The sequence below is a fragment of the Selaginella moellendorffii genome, unplaced genomic scaffold (assembly GCF_000143415.4).
Source record: "Selaginella moellendorffii unplaced genomic scaffold, v1.0 SELMOscaffold_45, whole genome shotgun sequence".
Lineage (NCBI taxonomy): Eukaryota > Viridiplantae > Streptophyta > Lycopodiopsida > Selaginellales > Selaginellaceae > Selaginella > Selaginella moellendorffii.
In genome coordinates this window covers 1,223,788-1,243,198 of record NW_003314306.1, presented here as the reverse complement: position 1 = coordinate 1,243,198, position 19,411 = coordinate 1,223,788, and the positions used below count along the sequence as shown (strand labels likewise).

Below are 19,411 nucleotides of genomic sequence, written 5' to 3'. Positions count from 1 at the left end.
GTAGATACATATTTGGGATCATCACATTATTTAATAGACAATAACTGATACACAATCATAGAAAAACCCCCCATTACTTGTACAAGTCTTATTTCCTTAAAGAATTTTTATATTAATACCTTCCACCATAGTAGCACCTACATGATATTATTCACACTCAGGCCTCCATCTAAGAAATAGTGGATGCCTATCTAGGTAATGCCAATAATATCGATATATGTGTCTAACTTCATCACATACCTAATAATGAATATCATAGCTACAACCATATCCTCGCCCTTGTGTGTTAATATTGGCAATCTAGGGAATATCAGTGTGATATATATATATATATATATATATATATATATATATATATATATATATATATATATATATCACACACTTATTAATGAATATCATAACCATAACCACTTGCTCTTGTTCTTTAATACGGGTAATAACCCATTAGAACAAAATTATCTTTTATATGAAATGAAAAGTATTATTCAAACCCAAAGATGCTTAACCTTGAATATCCCAAAACCTTTAACTGATTGGAAAAAGGGGTGCACTCTTGTTCATAGGCCTTTTTTTTTATATTTAAACATTATGGATTCTTTTTCGAGTCATTAGCTTTGGCTATTTAGGATCTATTACACTTTCTTGTAATTTCACGCTCTCGTGAATGGAAGCTGCGAGCTATAGCTTTCCCTAAAAGCCCTACTCTTTTAACACCCAGCTAGAGGCAAACTAAACCTATTAATATCAATCACAATATATAGTGTGATCTAGGTAATCAACAAAGTCAAATTTAAAACCCTTCTAATACCAAATATAAACTCTTTAATTTGGATTTCTCGGGAAGTCATCTAACCTAGTATTATTTGAACCCAAAGATGATTAACCATAAAAATTTTAATTTCCTTAACTAATTGAAAAAGGGGTGTAGTTTTATTCATGGGCCCTTTCTCTTTATATTTAAATCATAGATCATTTTTTGAGTTATTCTTTATAGTTACTTATAGAGAGGTGATATTTTATAGCATTGTACTAGTTGAAGAGCGTCATCAAAGGTGGTTGGGGCAAGTGCATTTAGTCCCACAAGATGTTGATAAAGCGTTAACCACAATATTCCTAATTTAATCCGCTCTAATATATTTTGCTCCACACAAAGAAATAGGCTTTAAAAGTGAACATCAAATTGCATAATTAACTCAGACAACCCTTAATAGAGATAATGGAATTGCTAGAATATATTATCACAATTGTCAACATGTTTAAATGCGCATTTAAGATGTTTAGAAGAAAGTTGTAATCCATACTAGTAGTTACACTTAAACCATTATACCATTGAAATGATATCCTTTTAAGATATATGGGAAACTTGTGTAGACACTAGGCAATATCCCAAGAATGATAGGTGGCAATCACTATAAAGTGATTAAACCAATACTATATATCATCCCTAAGATTCATATAAAAGAATTTTAGCCAGACACAAAGTTTGCTTGCAAGAGCAAGAGGAGTTATATACACATGTTGTGAATGCCACCATCAACTAAGTTTGATTGTTCAACTACAACCATATAGCATTGAGCAATTATACTACTTATTACTCCAAAGTCAAAAGAAGAAGAAGCTATTGCTCTATTATGAAGATGAATGAAAAGAAGAAAAGTAAATGAGAAGAAATGGAAAAAATTAGAAGAATAAAAGAGATCTAGATGATAAATTAAATCTAAATTAAAAGCACAAATCAAAGCACTCCTTGAGGGAGAATCAAAATTTTCAATGCATAGAATACAGAAATACATATATTTGATTAATCCAAAAACCTTAGCTTATATGCAAGAGTGGATTGAAACCAATATAATGGCTACCAAAATCCTACTATACTAATAATAATATGTGGCATTATAGTCGTACAATTGGACCTCACAAAATAAATTATATTTTTCAAAATAATTATAGCTATTAAATTTAAAATTAAATCTGGATCATACAGATATCAACATTAATAAGAATATATACTAGATACTACAAATAATAGATTAAACGTTTTAATTATGTTACTAAAATAATAATTTACTGTGCATTGTCCATTAGGCTTTGTAAGTGTATTTAATTTGTATTTGACACTATTTGGAGAACCAAAATCCATGGCAAATTAAAAATTCAGTATACTCGAGTTTTATATGGTAGATGCACGTGATCGTTTGTAGAATGACCACGACTTACTGTTAAAGAAGGACTAGTCTCACTTGGGAGGCTTGACTTTTCTGATTGCAGAAAAGTCACAAATCACAGCGGTTATAAAATCTGTTACTTTCTGTGCTTGGATTGGAAATGGCGATGAAATCAACAAGTGTCATTGCAATTGCTGTGGTGCTGCTGGTTCTCTTGGGTATAATCTCCGCTTGAGTGAAGATTCTTTCTAATTCTTGTTCATGTATCAGGGGGTGCGATGCAAGCTGAAGCTGCTGGACAGCGGGCGCTCCTCCAGCGAGGTGAGCGATCAATCTTACATGATCTAGTATTAGATCTTATTCCATTTTTATATAACGTTGGCTTTTCCAGTTTGCCCAGCTGTGTGCCAGTACACTCGAGTGGTTTGCGGAGGCGTTCTGAATAGGAATGCATGCTTTAACTCTTGCAATCTCCCGCGAGGATGCCGACCAGTGTGATCTGATCCACAGTCCCACGTTATCCCATCAATAAAGAGCTATCTTGTTTGTTATGGTACCAGTTTAGGGTTCTAGCGGAGTTCAGGACCAGGAAGTGAAAGCTCTCGTTTCCTGCCATGGTGAGTCCATTCTTAAATCTTTCCTGAGTGGAGTGAATCATGCCAGGCTATGGAGTCGAGTGTAGCATCTTCACCAGGATAGGAGAGTCGTCGGCATTCCGGAGCTGGAGCTGGGAAGTGCCAGCGTTTGAGCCCAGGAGTTCTTCCGCGGCGAATAGCACCTTGTGGAGTGACGTGGATGGAAACAATTTGCAAACTCCATCTTCTTGGCGCTTAAAGGAAGAGGAGGAAATTCGGAAATGCTCCATTCCTCCATCACCATGCCCGGCGGTACCGTCCTGGCGTGCTATTTCGTGAGCCATGGTAGACCCTTTTGCAAGGCTTCTCGACTGTACCGCGCGGTGAGAAGATGAACGCTCACACATTTCCATCCCAAAGGACGGGAGAGCCGCCGCGAATGACCGCCGCCAAAGCCATTGAGCTGCGTCTTGGAAACTAAGTGGCTGGAGGACTTTGTGAAAAGGTATACCAGGTTTGACACCGGGGGAAAGAGCGGCACACCGGACGACTTGGTGGCGGACTTGAGCACCGCACTGGAGATGACGACGGCTTTGAGGCGAAGATCGATGGAGCAAACATGGCCTTTAGCTTGGGTTACGACGGCAGGATCCTCGCACAGAACCGCTCTCACTTCATATCCTCGAGTATGAAGTTTTGGACCGGTGGATTACTGAGCAAAACGAAAGGCTGTTTCGCTTGCTGGGGGACGAGCCGGGAAAGATGATACTCTATGGCGAGTGGATGGTGGCCATTCACTCGATCCATTACTAGGATACCGGACTACTTCATCGCATTTGACATCCTGGACGTTGAAAAGGAGAGATTTTACAGCCGGGAGAGGTTTAACGCTGGGATCAAGCTGAGGAGGAGTCGATAGAAAAAGTTCCCGGGATCTTCATGGTTGATGGGATGCTGGTCAAGAGCAAGGCCAAGTGGATGAAGCTTCTGATGTCTTGCAACTCGGCGGACAGGGATGGAGCCGTGGAGGGGATTTACGTCAGGATTGACGAGAGGGATTGGTGGTGAGGCCGGATTTTGTTCCAAGGAATGAGCAGTGGTCCAAATTTAAGATCACGAAGAACATACGTCAACGTTAATCCCGTGAGGTATTCGTTTGATCTTACTACACAAAGAGATGGTAAACTCTCGAAACGTTCGATTACAGCAGCGCTGAGAGGCGTTGCGCGATACAAGCTTTCGAAGCTGGAGACACCGGGTTCTTCCCGATCATGGTGCTCAGGAGAGCGTTTGCAAACTTCACGTTTCCTATTGAAGACGAGATTTTTAAGTTGGATGGCTCGTCTGGGTCCGTAAAGCCGACTCCAAGGCCGGAGGAGGAAGACACGTAAAACGGCCCCATTCCTGGCTTGAGGGCCTGGTCCTCGAAAAGTTTGGAGAACTCTTCAATTGCTTTCTCCTCGTCCTCGCCAAGAGAATTCGACTCGGCCAGCACTTGCTTTGTGTTCTCCATGACTTTCTTTGAGAACTCGGTGCCAGGAAGAGGCTTGAGCATCGTCACGCTAAAGATTTTCTCGGATGGAGCTAGCGTAAGAAAGAGTATATCAAAACCTTGGATTGGATTGCAACAGTGTCATACATACCATTGATGATATCCGTGAAGAAATCGTCCTCCTTCTCCAGCTCCGAGCCAGATTTCCCCGACCATTTCCCGGACAGATGTTTCAAGATGCCGTCCTCGAAGTAAAATCCCAAAACTGTGACAGTGATGGTCACTTGGGGATTTATCTGTATGCTCCGGACACCTGAAAGACACCGGCATTACAATCAATAGCTCTGGACAAGAAACATGGCAGGAATTTACCAGCTCCAGCGAGGAAGAGGCTTTTCTGTGAAACCGGAGATGTCAAACCTGGAGGAAACTGAGTCCCTTCAATTACAAGACCTTTCACACAATCCTCAGTCACCACATTGCTCCATTTGAGATATTGCTTCCTAATTTTACCTTGTTTGAGGAGCTCCGGAGCCATAGCTGGTGTAGCGAGAGGTCACAGAATCTGAAAGTCCACCTGTTGGACTTATAACTTAGATATTCTCAGCTACCTGTCGTCCTTCCCGTCCACAGATTAATCAAGAGCAAGCTAAATTAGTACTCAGCCTCCCAATATTTCATACTTCCGGAAAAACCGTCAGTGCCAAGTCAACCAAAATCAATCAGATTTCGTCTAGGTATATTCCGTGATAATGGACAACATATTCCGTGATAGTGGACAACTGACAGGAACCACGCAAAAACAATGAAAATTGTTGAATAAAAACTTGAGAAAACGACGAAACAACTGAGAAGGTTGAGTCTTGATTTCAAGGGTCGACCTCCAAAAAAAAAACAAAATGTACAGAAGGACAAATCCGTGCGACCTGGTGTTTGGAATCTTTTCCCGTGGGTCCAAGTCTACAAAGTAGGATACGTGTATGTACAGTATGAAGACTGTTCTACATACATGTCCGTCAAGGTGCACTTGCGGGTACTCTCTCCGTACCTTCGCATGCAAGAATTTTTCCGATTTCAAGCACAAACTCTTGCAATTGGGCAATTTTCTTTTCATTTTGTTCTTAGGTGGTAGTTCAGTGGTCTCCACGATGACGGTCATAATTTACAGCAAAGCTTCAGGCCATTTGGGGGAAAGAGTGTTGTGTGGGCCTCTCGTGGAGTGTGGGGTAGAACAAATTTCTTCACAAACTTTACACAAAGGCCAGAGCGCAAGCGCTTTAGGTACATTTTACACCACCATTCCATCTGCCAGCCACGCGCAGACCTGTTTCTAGAAACGAGGAGACGTTGGCTGGCGCTTGCGCTCGAGTGTTAGCGAAGGTGGCGGTAAAGCAAAACAAAAGAAAGGGAGAGAAAGAGTGGGGCATGTAGATATGTCTGCTGCCTAGTCAAATTCCCCCAAAAAAGGGGTAATTTCTCTAGAGCGCTCTCCAAATCCTCACAAAGATTTGTCTAATCTCTCGTTTCTCATGATCTCTTAGTGTGTGTGATATAAGGAAGGTCATCTTCTAGCTCTTGTCTTGCGTTCTTATACAGAGGCCCCATTTTCGATCTTGCAAATCTCTCTTGGCGCGCTTTCTTCGTCACACACGAGGCGGACGCTGAGCCAAAGATCTGTCATTTATCTCCAGGAATTCGCCACAAATCCCACATATCTCCGCAAATAAAAAGAGGGGAGAGCATTTCCCGTTCCAGAGAAAGTATGATCCACAGCAGCAGCAACAACATCCACAACCTGGTGGTGAGCAAGGCCAAGAAGATGGGATCCCAGCACGAGCAGCACCAGCACCATCTGGGCTTCCACTTCAATCTCATGGGCTGCTCCACTTCCAACGTCGTGGAGCGCAAAGCCGTGTATTGCAAGCTAGATCCTCCGAGAAGAAGCGTCAGCTCCGGCGGCAGCAGCAGCGCCCGGATCTCCAGCGACGTCCCGAAGGGCTGCTTGGCGGTGTACGTGGGCGAGGAGAGGCAGCGCTACATCATCCGAGCGCATCTCCTGAATCATCCCGTGTTCCGCCCGCTGCTCGAGGAATCCGCGTCCGAGTTTGGGTTCAAGCACAGCGGCGGCCTCAAATTCGCTTGCGACACCCGCCAGTTCGAGCAGATGCTGCTGCTCGTCAAGAACAAGGACAGCGATCTCAAGGATTTGGGGAGAAAATCCTTCTGATCAAATCCACAGAGTCCGCGGGGAGGAAAGAACAATCCGTTTGATTGGCAAGGTGGAACAGCACAAACACAGGGCTTTCTAGATTTTTTTTTTGATTTCTTGAGTGGGGAATGATCGATCTACTTCTCAAAGAGTGGCGGATCTCGATCGTGGCAGACCACATTCTTCTTTGTACAGAACCGAAGATACTTTAGGGTTTTGCTAGTCAAATCACAAGCATATTCCACGAATGTTCATACTCCAATAGAATATTCAACAGATGCTTTGTTACAAGCATATTCCAGGAATGTGGATTTGCGGGAGGAATATTCTCCCTTCTCCTTGCCAAGAACAAATGGGCCGAAATGACTTTCCAGGGGGCGATGATCATGCCCACGCGTAGAAATCCACAAGCTCCTCCGCCGAGTCCCTGATCTCCACGGCGTCGTCGCTGCTGAGAATCCACAGCAAATGCTCAAACAGCACGACCTCGCAGGGAATGCACATCTCTTGCTCGAGCGCGGCGGCGCTGGAGGAGAAATCCGGGGGATTCCCCGGCGACGAGCCGCGATCCAGGGCCTCGCGCGCGGATTTCCTGGCGAGGAGGGACTTGAAGAGGGGATGATTCACGTATTCGTCGCCAAGAACATACCTCCGCCTCTCCCTCCCAACGTACACTGTGAGCGCTCCTCCCTCGGGCAGCAGCGCCGCCGCGTCGCCCTCGCCGCCTCCTTTCCTCCATTCTGACTCCATCGCCGGCGCGCTCGAGAAACTCCCCGCGCATGAAAACTTCTGCCATCGCCTCACCATTTGCTTCACTCTGTCCATGGAATGTCAAGAGACCAAGAACGAAATCGAGTCGATCGACGGAAATCGCCAAGAAAGAGAGATTGATTCCGGCGAAGAGAGTGATCGATTCAGAGAAGAAAATCGCGAGCGAAATCTCCCTCCTCCAATCTATCGCAGCTTCTCACACCGCGGCCTGGGAAGAGAGAAATGCGCTGTCCGCGGCATTAAGCCCTAGAGCTTCCAGCAAGAAAGTTTCTATATCGGACTTACTCTGGTTTTTTATGTGCTAGTGGCAGTCAAAGACAAAATCTCACCGCCTGTTAAAGGTAACACGCCCCCGCCACCTGGAAACGGCCATCGCGACAGCAAATGGGCATCGCCCGCGTGTCCACCCTGCCAGCGTGGCACTTGCCGCGGTCGTTTTAAATTCGCCAACGTCAAAACCCATTGGAATGGAAACCATATCGTTCCGCTTTTAATTAACGTGCATGCCATTTAGCATAGTTAATTGCTCCCCCGGCCCCGGGGTGATGCAAAAGTTGACGCCAGCCACGTACGGGCGAGCCCTCAAGCGATTAAATCTGGAAATAATTCCAACACTGCCATGTGCCTAACCACAATAGATTAAACCAATGATTGGAACCATGCACCGGCTTTTCGCTCCTCCGGCTTGCTGTCCCTCTCGCTCGAGAGACATTCCCTTTGTCGTGGAGTTCCTCGATCGATCGATCGATCGAACGAGAGCGAGAGCAAAAGCGGTCGAGCTCATTAAAGAAACGACGAAAAGGATTTGATTACATTAGGACAAACAAAGTAGCTTACAGAGAACTTTGCGGAACTAAAGATACCATCACTTGATCTATGCAAAAGGGGAAACGGAGAAGAAAGAAAGAAGAAAAAGAGTTAGCACTGGAAAGCCTCCCTGCTCTTGCCGCTAGAACTTTGCCTGTGAAAAGTTCTTGGCAGGATACCATCCATCCCAGGAAAAATAATCGAGAAACAAGTGAAAGAAAAACGAGCCTGGCTTGTAGCTGTGTTGTCCATCTCAGCGATCCGGAGTGTTCCCTTCTGGCGCTCTCTTCCCGTTAGTTCCCGTCCTCCTCGGAAGCTTTCAAGTAAGATGGCTCGGTATCTTCTCCTCCTTGAACTCCGGAAGCACCGCCATCTCCGCCGCCGCCACCTCCGCCGCCACCGCCGCCACCGCCGCCCATCTCCCGGTTCCCGGGAGCGCCGCTCCTCATGTCCTGTCCGAGCCCGATGCTCGTCTGGAGGCCATCCCCACCACCTCCAGCGCTGGCATTTGCTCTCCCAAAGTCCGCAAAGCTCCCGGCACCCGCCGGGCCATTGCCGCCAACGCCACCCTCTCCGAGCATGTGTAGTCCGTTGTGAGCTCCTGAAACCATCCCTGCGTGGACGGCCATGGCTTGCTGCTGTGCAGCCGCGGCGGCGGCGGCAGCAGCGGCGGGATGCATCGGGCCTTGCGCTTGCATGTACTGCATTGGATTTCGCTGCCCGAGCATCGACTGCTGCATCATGTGTTGCTGCTGCTGCTGCTGCTGCTGCTGCTGCATGTAGTGCTGCCCCGGTTGCATCATACTCCCGGGAGGAACCTAAAAAAAAAAGAGATTTTTTCTTAAGCATCCACACTAAACTATCTCTTCTTCTCGCAGGTTAAGAGTTTACGTCAAAGGTACCTGAGCAGCTGTAAGAGGTGGTTGTGGCTGAGCGTCAGCTATGGCAGCGAGGTACATGAGATTTTGCTGGAGTTTCAGCTGGTACCTGAAAGAGAAAGCAGGGAAGAATTAAGTTCCACCTTCCATGAATTCGGTGTTCATCCAGCGAAAGAAGGCAGAAGCTTAAAGAAATGAAGAAGAGATTCGAATAGAAACCAGCCGGAGAGAGAGGGGGAGATCGAAGATTTTCGAGTCAGTGGCATACTGCGCGCATTCATTAAGCTTGCCGAGGTTCTGGTTGTCAAGGATTGCAAGTATGAGCTGCTTGTTCTCGTCCAAGTACTGCAGCACCAAATCCAAAAGAGAAAAGAGCAAAAAAAAGTGAGCTTTGGCCTTACAAAACTGTGAGAGATCACTTTATGCTCCTCTCCTAAAACCCAAAAAGGAATGAAACGTTCTCTTGCACAGGAAAACGACATTCCATCCGAAAAACTATAGATGCTACTGGACAGACAACCTAAAGCCGCCCACGCACACCCCAAAAAAAAAGGAAGAAAACACCACTCACTCACGCACCTTCTGTATGAGCTCTGTGGTGATCGCGGTTGTCCCGGGATAGGCCGCCATTGCCTAGCGCGCGCGAGAAAACCCTAGCTCCTGGAAGCCAAGAAACAAGGGGGATGAGAAATGCGGGCTCTCTCACAGCAAATCCTCCATGACCAGTTTTTCAGGATAATGAAGCCATTCTCGCTGAAACTGCGGGGCACGAGATTTGAGACGGCGACCCCCCTGTTCTTGGGCCACATGGCCAGAACTCTCAGCGTACGATACGCAAATACGTCTTGTACGGAACGTAGCTAAACGTTTCATTTTTGAAACCAGGGCAGGGGGTGTCGAATGAGGCGAAGCGTGGAGCTGGACGATAGCACCCTGGTGGAGATCTTGAGCAAGGTGGGCGATGCGCGGCAGCTCGCGGAGTGCTCGCTGGTGTGCAAGCGATGGCGGGAGCTGAGCTCGGCGGTTTCTCGCCTCCACTTCGACTTTGAGGTAAGTAGCATGGAGGAGGTGAGGGACGCCGAGGATACCATCTCCAGCGTCCTCCACCGCGCCAAGTACAAGGCTCCCGGCTGCCTCAAGGAGCTCAGCGTCGTGCTCCAGTGTGGCTATGGCGACGACCAGATGGAAGTTAGCGGTCACTGGCTTGCCTGGGCTGCTGGCTCCGTCACAAGGCTCGCCCTCCAACTGGAAGGGCTCGAGTGGGGACCGGCGGTCTGGAGCTTGATCGCGTGCTCCACCGCGATCCAGATGATCCACATAAGTGGGACGATGGGCATTAGCACCAAGAGCTTGGTGTCGTGCTCTCTCCAGGCCCTAGAAGTTTGCAAGCTTGTCAGCCCCGTCCCTCACGCGCTGCTCCCGATGCTGCTAGCATCGTGCCCAAGGCTGGAGGTTTTGAGCGCTGTCATTGTTGGCGGGCAATCCCTTACAGTCTCGAGTGGAAACCTCAAAGCTCTGAGTGTGCTCGGGCAATGCGATGAGGACCTTGAGGCGTTTGAGCTTACAATCGACGCCCCACAGCTGGAAGCTCTGCTGGTGGGAGTACACAGCCCAGGAACTCTAGTGAGCATCCGGTTGCACTCCGAGGATTTGAAGGTGGCCAGCTTTTACGGCTGTTGTGTTCTTGACAAGCGATGCGAGAAGGTACGTTGCTTGACGCTATTTGGAGCCTGGGAGATGGATACGATTGCCGAGATGTCTTGGTTCATGCCTCTGGTCTCCAAGCTCTCCCTTTTTTATTTTAAAAGCCACCACAATATCACCATCGACAGGCTCTTATCTTCGTTTGGTAGTGTGGACACTTTACATTGCGACTGTCATTCTCTTCAGGTGGATCTTGATCATTTGTCTTTGTTTTTCTTTTTTCTTACTGATCTGCGTTGCAATCATTTGTGTCTGGGGGTGTCTCCGATCTTCTCAACAATCTGACTGTTCATGTGGAGGAGTCTGCACTGCGCAACGCGTTGGTTCTCAAGGATTTACTTGGAGTCAAAGGGATTGGTATTCACTACAAAGATGTGGCCAACTTGAAGCTGGTGCTAGGGAGACTAAGTTACGAATCCTTGCGGGTGCTGTCCGACTTGCGTTCGTTGTCTCCTTGTCGCATTTCTTTCACGCATGAGAAGTTGCATCCATGGTTATCGATCCATCTCTAGCCGTCAGCAAGGAAAAAATCTAGAAAATTTGACGAATTTTCTTGCTTAATTTCAACGGTGATAATACACTCACACAAATGCTGGTAGCATCATGCCCGAGGCTGGACGTTTTGAGGGCTAGAATTACTTCGTCTCGAATGGCAGCCTCAGAACTCTCAACTTGTTTGGGCAATATGCCCTGCGGCTGAAAGTTCTTCTGTTATGACTCGAGCGAGCATCCGGTTGCGCTCCGAGGATTTGAGGGCGGCCATGCTGGTTAGCTCTTGTGTTTTTGACAAGCCATACGAGAAGCTGCGTAACTTGACGCTAACTGGATTATGGGAGATGGATTCCATCGTCAAACTCTCTCGGTTCACGCCTGTGGTCTCGACGCTCTCCCTCCAGTTCTTCGCCAGCAAACCCAAGATGACCATGGACAATATCTAGCGTGGAGATGATACATGCCCTTTTGAGGTGGATTTCGATATTTCTTCCTTCTTTCTCTTCTGCAGTGGTTTGTGTCTACAGGCGCAAGGATCTCACTGTTCATCTCGAGTGACCCTATGATGGTTCTCAGGGAATTACTTGGAGTTCATGAAGTCGAGAAGCTCGTGATTCACTGCCGGGGTGTGGCGAACTGGGAACTGCTGACACTGAAACCAAGATATGAGTACTTGCGGGAGTTGTTTGACTTGAGATCCATGACTGTAGTTCCTCGCGCGTGAAAGAAACGAGACCAGACCTGATTGTTTATTTCTTGCGCTCGGATGGTTAGACCCGACAAGTGTGAGATCTACCAGAGGAGAGATCCACCTACAAGACAACATCCTGGAGAATATCAAGGTTGCCGGTGAGTGACGACCTACCAATCGTTGGTGCGGTGGACTTTTACAACGCTCCACGGGACACTGTTGCGGCGCTATTGTCAACCTCGAGTGGATCATCATGGAACTTTTCAACCAGGAAGGGATTAGTTAAGAAAAAGTCTTGGACGGAACCCGCAAAGCTCACGTATCCTAGGAGAAACCTTCCACTGCCATATATATGGCGACTCCTTCGCGAGCTATGAAGGAATCCAGACGTTTTCGATCCAACCATGTTTCAGGAAGAGGTCAGTAGCAATGTGACTCGAGATCTCTGCCATTTGGGTGGAACGAAGAAGCCGCTCAGGAATTGTCATCGAAGTTTGTGGGCGGGCACTCCACAGGTGGTGATGGAGCCGTGGAGAAAACTTAAACTATTAAGAGACTAAGTTTTGTGCGTCTCTCTTACGAGAGCTATACCTATCATAGCTCGAAGGCATCTTTCACAAAGAAAATCAAATGCGGCCATCGTGGCTACCATTGACCTGGATCACGATCCAAAAAACTACAATACATGGGACACATCCGTACAAATCCCAAGAATATTCGCAAAGATCCCGGCCAGCTTACCTACCTCTTTGTGGCGGGAGCCGCTACACGTGCTCTACTAGTCAAGCGCCTGTCCATCACTCAAACCGGCATCTGGCAGATCCGACGGCTAGGCGCTGGACGCGTGGATCGCAGCCATGGTTTGCTGACAGAGATTGGACGGTGATAACACCTTTGGGAGTATATAGGGCAAAGCGGTCTCTAAATATTTCCTTAGCCTCCCTTTGAGGTGTAGGAACTCCCACGCCAAGAGCGCTGTGAGATCTAGCTCCGGTAAGCTGCCAGATCTGCGCAATCCTGCCATCTTGCTTAATCCAGTCTCTCTGCTGCCGCAGGGGAAAGCTCGTCGCGATGGATCGGGGCAGTGCGACATTGCTAGCCGTGGCAGCGATGATCAATGTAGCATCCGCGGCGGAGGAGGCCGCGCTGGCGGCGGCGGCATCGTCTCCTCTCCGCCTCGAGACGGTGCTGTTTGGCCTCCTGGTGCTCGTTCTTGGGGCGATTCTCGCCTCCAAGGCGCTGGGACCGAAGCTCAAGCTCCCGCCGGGCCCTCCGGCGGTGCCGATATTCGGGAACTGGCTCCAGGTAGGGGACGATCTCAATCACCGCAACCTGGCCGAGCTCGCCAAGAAGTATGGCGAGATCTTCCTGCTCAAGATGGGGCAGAGGAATCTCGTCGTGGTGTCCTCGCCCGAGCTCGCCAAGGAGGTGCTCCACACGCAGGGCGTGGAGTTTGGATCGCGCACGAGAAACGTGGTGTTTGATATCTTCACCGGAAAGGGGCAGGACATGGTCTTCACGGTCTACGGCGAGCACTGGCGGCGGATGAGGAGGATCATGACCGTCCCGTTCTTCACCAACAAAGTGGTACAGCAGTCGAGGCCCGTGTGGGAGCAGGAGATCGAGTTCGTGCTCAAGGATCTTCTCGCCAACAAGGAGGCGCAGGAGGGCGGGACTGTGATCCGGAGGAGGCTCCAGCTGCTCATGTACAACGTCATGTACAAGATGATGTTTGATCGGCGCTTCGAGAGCGAGGATGATCCGCTCTTCCTGAAGCTCCGGCAGCTCAATGGCGAGAGGAGCCGGCTTGCGCAGAGCTTCGAGTACAACTACGGCGACTTCATCCCCATCCTGCGCCCGTTTCTCAAGCGCTACCTGCAGATGTGCAAGGACGTGAAGGAGAACCGGCTGGGGCTCTTCAAGAAATACTTCCTGGACGAGCGCAAGTAAGCTCTTCACGTAGTTTTGGAGCTTTCCCTTTTTGTTTGTTTTGACTTTCTGGTAGCCATATCTAATCTCAACCTTGTGTGCTCGCAGGCAATTGCTGAATGCTGGAAAGACCGGACCCGACAAGGTTGCCATCGATCACATTTTGGAGGCTCAAAAGCAGGGAGAGATCACCGAAGCCAACGTCCTGTACATAGTGGAAAACATAAACGTTGCTGGTGAGTGACGACCTACCTATCGTCGTTTACTGCTTTACCAGATGGACCACTTTCCTAACGTTTCGGCGCCGTTTTCTCCCGCAGCTATCGAGACCACCCTCTGGTCAATGGAGTGGGTCATCGCCGAGCTCGTCAACAACAGGGATATCCAAGACAAAGTTCGCGAGGAGCTCGACAGGGTCTTGGGGCCGGGAGTTCCGATCACGGAGCCCGACATTCCAAAGTTCACGTATCTCACCGCCGTGATCAAGGAGACGTTCCGCTACCACATGGCGATCCCTCTGCTGGTGCCACACATGAACCTCCGGCCCGCCAAGCTGGCCGGCTACGACATCCCGGCGGAGAGCAAGATCTTGGTGAACGCGTGGTGGCTGGGGAACAATCCGGAGCTGTGGGACAAGCCCGACGTGTTCGATCCAAGCAGGTTTCTGGACGGCAAGATCGAGGCCAGCGGCAATGACTTTAGATTCCTGCCATTTGGGGTGGGGCGGAGGAGCTGCCCAGGGATCATCATCGCCATGCCGCTGCTCCACTTGGTGATTGGAAGCCTCGTTGCCAAGTTTGAGCTCTTGCCACCACCGGGATGCGACAAGATTGACGTGAGCGAGAAGGGTGGACAGTTCAGCTTGCATATTGCCAAGCACTCGACGGTGGTGATGAAGCCGCGCGTCCTATGAAGGCCATATTTTGTATTTAACACTGTAAGGTGGAACTTGTGTTGAAAAGGATTGATGCACGCTTTTTCGTGTTGGGTGGCCACGAGGAACACGTATCCTGTGTTCCTGTGGGACAAGACAATGTCAATCTTATACCGTCAGCAGGATGGTTTGCTTTATGCCATTCAATGACAATGGCAGCTATTTCTTATGGAAAACCACGCCAGTGGCAAGGCTAGAATAACATGGAAACGCAAGCACCTCGTACACTGGGAACTTTTCTAGAGTTTTATAGCAGCACGATCACTGTTTGGCAGAAGAACATGCTTTTTAGATATTTAAGGAGGAGTAGAATTGAGTCGAAGCTAGGCCGACTAGAAAATTTTCCAAGAGAGTAAGAACTCGGAGATTCTTTGAAAGATTTTGGTATGTTGCTTTAGTAGTTTGCTCACAGTTGCGTCAATGCTCTGGAGTGGTGTGCAATGGCGTAAAGGTTTCAGATGCAGAATGACTGCAATCTAGCAGAGGGGTAAACCAAACTTCCTAAGAAAATCTGCTTCGTTTGGAAAGACGTTGAGCAATACTAAGCTTATGAGAGCCCTCCGAAGATTTCAAATTTGCTTGTTGATCCGTGAATAGTGAACCGCTCGGTTTGACTGTTTTTCTTTTTTTTAAAATGCCCAAGGTGGCATAATACCCAAGGTAGTTTGGAGTTTCTATAGGAATTTGTCTGCCAGGACTGCCAGTCCAGTTCAGCGAAATAAGGCGCAGAGAAAAAGCTGAGTACTCTGTCGAAATGAAGGTGTATTGTCCACGTTTTCCTGAAGCTTCTCGTTCCATTATCTTGGTCGGTGAATCAAACTGAACTACTGTATGCCTGGAATCCTGGGAAGGCGCTTGAATCAAAAGTTTTTTCTCACTGTCTTTTTTGGTGCTGTCACTTTAGAGAATCCCTTTTCATCTGATAAGCTTTATTTTCTTTCTTCCTTGTTTTTATAGTTATCAAAGAAGCTTTGGCAATTATTATTACGTGTTAATAGGGTCATTAGCGCCCAGCTGGAGAGGCAAGAAGTTTCAATGATAAATCAGCCCTACCTTCACTAGTAAAGTAAATTTTCTTTTTCTAGATTTGCACACGTTGGTTGCTTTGTCATAGATCACTTGAAGAAATTATTGATACTAAGTTAAAATAATTCATACCAATAATATAGCTAAACTATGGTTAAAATGGGCATTGACCCAAGAGAATCTATCATTGAAATCCTTTGTATCTAGCCCAAAGAAAAGAAAAAGACACAACAGCATGAATCTTACCTGCTGATTCCCTAGATTGGATTAAGATTCTTATCATGGGATGTGCTTACAAGATTTGTTAAAAAAAAATCCTTTCTTGTACATCTTGCTGAGATGACTGCTTGTAGGAGTAGTGCTGCTTTCCTGCCATCACTCCTAGCAAACAAGAGACTCCCAGCAGAGAAAGTGCAAGCATGGCCAAAAGCAAAGTCACACTAGGATATGAGGTTCAATTGCTGTGTATACTTTGAGATTTTTTGCTTCCTCCAGCAGCAAGAATGCCCAAGGAGAGATGGACATGCTTGGTGGAGCCATCCTCAATCTAGGGAGGCAGTTGAGGATGAAATCGTGGAGATCCATATTTGCTACTCACAGTGCAATCTGGCTAGATGAAAGTTAGAAGTTTAAACACAATTTGTAGTAATAGTATTAATTTTAAACCTTGATTAGAGAAAATTTTAAATAAGAAATCATGCTTAGCCTATTTAAATTTGTGATGTTTCAAATTAACAGTCAAGATAAATACATCTCTAAGAAACCCTAACAAAATTAGTACTGATGATCACTTAGACAGCTCTAGTAGACTAGCATGCTATATATAGTAATTTTTTAAGTATTTTATCTCTAAGATTTTCTATTTTTTGTACACGTGTATGGCCAATGCTCTCCCAGGCCCAGAACCAGGGCCCAGGGCACTGCCAGGTAAACCTAGACAGATCCCATGCCCCCACATAAAATATGGGAGGACCCAGAAGTTTCCTAGGTATCCCTCACATGTAACACTGCTCTTAATGCTGGCATGATAATTTTGGTATCTATGCTAAGAGGGTTGTGTAACAAGAAATGCACACAGTGTTTCTTTTATGGGCAATTCCATTATCACAAGTGATTGCTTCATCACCATTTCTAAACAATTTCAAAATGGAAATCATTGCTAGAATGTTCTATAATGAAAGATATATAGTTTTTATTTTACTTCTTACTAATATCTACTTGGCCAAGCTTTTAAGATGTATAGATTTAATTGAAGAAGTTAAATTTTTTATTGTAATTGAAATCAATCTTCCAGCCTTGGTACATAGATAATACTAAAAGTGTATCTATTAGGAATGATTAAATATCATAAGCTTCATAGACCATAGATTCATATTTGGCATTGTTTATGTGACAAGAAGGAACTCTATAGTTGAGTGATAATAGTTGGTGATAACTTATGGTAACCAAAATCTATTCTAAAGGATGCACATGAAGCTTTAGTAATCAAATGTATACTCATTTGGATTATTGTTTTCATCTTTATATATGCAATAGGATTAATTGCATAATCTCATTGGATAGTACTCATTGAAATATATCCTTTTTTACTAAATGTAATGCATATAATTACCCTATACTATAAGATAACGATGGAGCAGAACTTAACCTTTGAACACATATGCCAAGGGCAATAGAGTGAAATTTGAGTTTCATAGCCTTAGGTTATTGAACAAAGGGACAAAACTAAATTTTTGAATATATAGCCAAAGAGTGAAAGAACTAGACCATAAAACAACTTTTGAACATACAACTAAAGAGCAAAAGAATAGGAGTATAAAGTGACAATGAAATAGTCCTAAAACATTTAGTATTCCAATGCTAAGACCAATATACAAAACAATGCTAAATGGAATTTAGCACTATTTCAGTATACCAATAGATACTCCACTATCTAACATGGTATGGAGCTTGACAAACAGGATATAAAATAAAGACAATATTAGCAAGGAGTCAAACAATAAAACCTAACCACTATCTATGCATTTGGACACCCCCCCTTAAGAGTTTGATGCTGGAGTTCAAATGCCATTTATTTTCTCTAAGTAATTTATAATCACAAACCAAAAATGGCATAATAATTATGACTATTGAGCCAAATGCCAATTAAGGATTCCTATCAAAGATTAATAGTAGAGGTTTTTATAATCACTATAATTTGCTGTGTGTTGGTTTGTTTAATAGTAATGTTATTTCTATTTATTAATCTAATTAATCAAATGGAAGTTTATAATTATAATTTATAAATACAAGATTAAGTGATTATCTGGGGAGAATCTTTAAAGAAATTATAAACTTTGAAAGAGTCTATAATTGTAAGTAACACCCTATTAAAGATGTCATAATTTTGGTTCCTACTATGAAAAGATAGTACATAAAGTAAACTCTAAAATATTTACCTCGATAAAATATATCTTTGTATTATTTGGATAGATAATCTAGAGTGAAAGTGAATCTAAATTTCAAGAGATAAAAATAAGTCTGGGTAGCAAAAACAATACAAAATATACATTCTTTATAATGAATTGTATTTAAGGAAAAGTGATTTTAAAAAAGTCCAAAAAGAAATGTCAATACAAGTTTGCAAAACAAGGAAGCATTAGATATCATAATAGAAGTTCAGTATTGCCACCCAAGAATGGTGGAAATCTTAGAAGGATTAATGATCATGAAAAAATGATAATTACATCTTATTTAAAATAACATTTCTCCAACTTTGCAAAAATGCCTTATTGTTAAAGGTGCTGAAAAAAAAGACACATATAATGATTATGCTCTTCTTGAATCTCATAGAAGATATGTCATCATAATAAATGAGACAAAAACAAAATCATGAAAAACATAATTTGCTATATGTGGGAAAATATTAAAGGCAATTATCAAAGCAAAAGGCATCACTATGTATTCAAAGTGGCCATAACAAGTACAAAATATTATTTTTCACTCATCAATTTCCCAAATACTAATAAAGTTGTATGTAAGCTCTTGAGTTTAGACTTCCTAAGAGGTCATTTAGCCCAGTACTATTCAAACCTAAGGACACTTAACCCCAAATATCCCAAGACCTTTAACCGATTGGAAAACGGGGTGCACTCTTGTTCATGGGCCCTTTCCCTCTATATTTGAATGGATCGCCTTTCGAGTCGTTCTCTTTAGTTGCTTACAATCCATTACGTTTCCCCGTAAATTCACACTCTCGTGAATGAAAGCTGAAAGTCGCAGCTCTCCCGAGAGCCCCGCTCTCTTGACACCCTACCCCTTGGGTCGAGCCTAGCGGGAGCAAACTAAACTAGCCAGATGTTAATCAACATGTGGTGTGATTCCCTTAGACTCAAGACCGCTCTAATACCAAATGTAAGCTCCTAAGTTTGGACTTCCTGGGAGGTCACCCAGCCCAGTACTATTCAAACCCAAAAACACTTAACCCAAATATCCCAAGACCATTAACCGATTGGAAAAAAGGGTGCACTCTTGTTCATGGGCCCTTTCCCTTTATATTTGAACCCTTATGGATCGCCTTTCGAGTCGTTCTCTTTGGTTGCTTACATTGTAATCATCACATAAGTCAATTTAATATGAAACACAAATCCCTAAGCCCTAAAGTAGAGCCGAGAGGGTGCCACATGGTAGTGGCCAAAGTAGAAGGCAAACAGCGTAACACATTTGGATTAAGCCTTCGACTCAAAAATTGAGTGT

The 19,411-nt window shown here is 45.2% G+C and overlaps 6 protein-coding genes and 1 long non-coding RNA gene across 7 annotated transcripts in view; 4 read left to right on the top strand and 3 right to left on the bottom strand.

Moving 5' to 3' along the window:
• LOC9655931 (pentatricopeptide repeat-containing protein At4g21190) overlaps window positions 1–19,411 on the bottom strand; it is a 98,339-nt gene that overhangs the window by 69,285 nt on the left and 9,643 nt on the right. The gene's annotated exons all lie outside the window — the stretch shown is intronic.
• LOC112350102 lies at window positions 2,285–2,727 on the top strand. The gene is made up of 3 exons (XR_002993650.1): window positions 2,285–2,386; window positions 2,439–2,489; window positions 2,560–2,727. It is a non-coding gene; the product is annotated as an uncharacterized LOC112350102 (long non-coding RNA).
• On the bottom strand, window positions 3,873–4,809 carry LOC9656605 (chalcone--flavonone isomerase 3). The gene is made up of 4 exons (XM_002980577.2): window positions 4,749–4,809; window positions 4,608–4,688; window positions 4,387–4,548; window positions 3,873–4,327 (listed from the first exon to the last, which is right to left on the bottom strand). Exons 1-4 carry the CDS (start codon window positions 4,771–4,773, stop codon window positions 3,945–3,947), a joined length of 651 nt encoding a protein of 216 aa, XP_002980623.1. The 5' UTR covers window positions 4,774–4,809; the 3' UTR covers window positions 3,873–3,944.
• On the top strand, window positions 5,670–6,692 carry LOC9655933 (auxin-responsive protein SAUR50). The gene has a single exon (XM_024685758.1). The coding sequence runs from the start codon at window positions 5,998–6,000 to the stop codon at window positions 6,460–6,462; it is 465 nt and encodes a 154-aa protein (XP_024541526.1). The 5' UTR covers window positions 5,670–5,997; the 3' UTR covers window positions 6,463–6,692.
• Window positions 7,999–9,658, bottom strand: LOC9656604 (GRF1-interacting factor 1). Its single transcript, XM_024685752.1, has 4 exons — window positions 9,480–9,658; window positions 9,169–9,245; window positions 8,925–9,009; window positions 7,999–8,840 (listed from the first exon to the last, which is right to left on the bottom strand). The coding sequence occupies exons 1-4, from the start codon at window positions 9,528–9,530 to the stop codon at window positions 8,316–8,318; spliced, it is 738 nt and encodes a 245-aa protein (XP_024541520.1). The 5' UTR covers window positions 9,531–9,658; the 3' UTR covers window positions 7,999–8,315.
• Window positions 9,801–11,160, top strand: LOC9656603. Its single transcript, XM_024685532.1, has 2 exons — window positions 9,801–10,790; window positions 10,907–11,160. Exons 1-2 carry the CDS (start codon window positions 9,801–9,803, stop codon window positions 11,114–11,116), a joined length of 1,200 nt encoding a protein of 399 aa, XP_024541300.1. The 3' UTR covers window positions 11,117–11,160.
• On the top strand, window positions 12,697–14,826 carry LOC9655932 (trans-cinnamate 4-monooxygenase). The gene is made up of 4 exons (XM_002980710.2): window positions 12,697–12,780; window positions 12,843–13,733; window positions 13,825–13,952; window positions 14,037–14,826. The coding sequence occupies exons 2-4, from the start codon at window positions 12,859–12,861 to the stop codon at window positions 14,627–14,629; spliced, it is 1,596 nt and encodes a 531-aa protein (XP_002980756.1). The 5' UTR covers window positions 12,697–12,780; window positions 12,843–12,858; the 3' UTR covers window positions 14,630–14,826.

Bases quoted from the DNA above. Each gene is read 5' to 3' on its own strand.
- LOC9656605 (XM_002980577.2), bottom strand. From the start codon at position 4,773: ATGGCTCCGGAGCTCCTCAAACAAG. The intron at 4,549-4,607 runs GTAAATTCCTGC...GGTGTCTTTCAG, and splicing joins CCTCTTCCTCGCTGGAGCTG to GTGTCCGGAGCATACAGATA. The intron at 4,328-4,386 runs GTATGTATGACA...TTCTTACGCTAG, and splicing joins CTTCACGGATATCATCAATG to CTCCATCCGAGAAAATCTTT.
- LOC9655933 (XM_024685758.1), top strand. From the start codon at position 5,998: ATGATCCACAGCAGCAGCAACAACATCCACAACCTGGTGGTGAGCAAG.
- LOC9656604 (XM_024685752.1), bottom strand. From the start codon at position 9,530: ATGGCGGCCTATCCCGGGACAACCGCGATCACCACAGAGCTCATACAG. The intron at 9,246-9,479 runs GTGCGTGAGTGA...TTGGTGCTGCAG, and splicing joins CCACAGAGCTCATACAGAAG to TACTTGGACGAGAACAAGCA. The intron at 9,010-9,168 runs GTATGCCACTGA...TTTCTCTTTCAG, and splicing joins AAGCTTAATGAATGCGCGCA to GTACCAGCTGAAACTCCAGC.
- LOC9656603 (XM_024685532.1), top strand. From the start codon at position 9,801: ATGAGGCGAAGCGTGGAGCTGGACGATAGCACCCTGGTGGAGATCTTG. The intron at 10,791-10,906 runs GTGGATCTTGAT...CATGTGGAGGAG, and splicing joins GCGACTGTCATTCTCTTCAG to TCTGCACTGCGCAACGCGTT.
- LOC9655932 (XM_002980710.2), top strand. From the start codon at position 12,859: ATGGATCGGGGCAGTGCGACATTGCTAGCCGTGGCAGCGATGATCAAT. The intron at 13,734-13,824 runs GTAAGCTCTTCA...GTGTGCTCGCAG, and splicing joins TACTTCCTGGACGAGCGCAA to GCAATTGCTGAATGCTGGAA. The intron at 13,953-14,036 runs GTGAGTGACGAC...TTTCTCCCGCAG, and splicing joins GGAAAACATAAACGTTGCTG to CTATCGAGACCACCCTCTGG.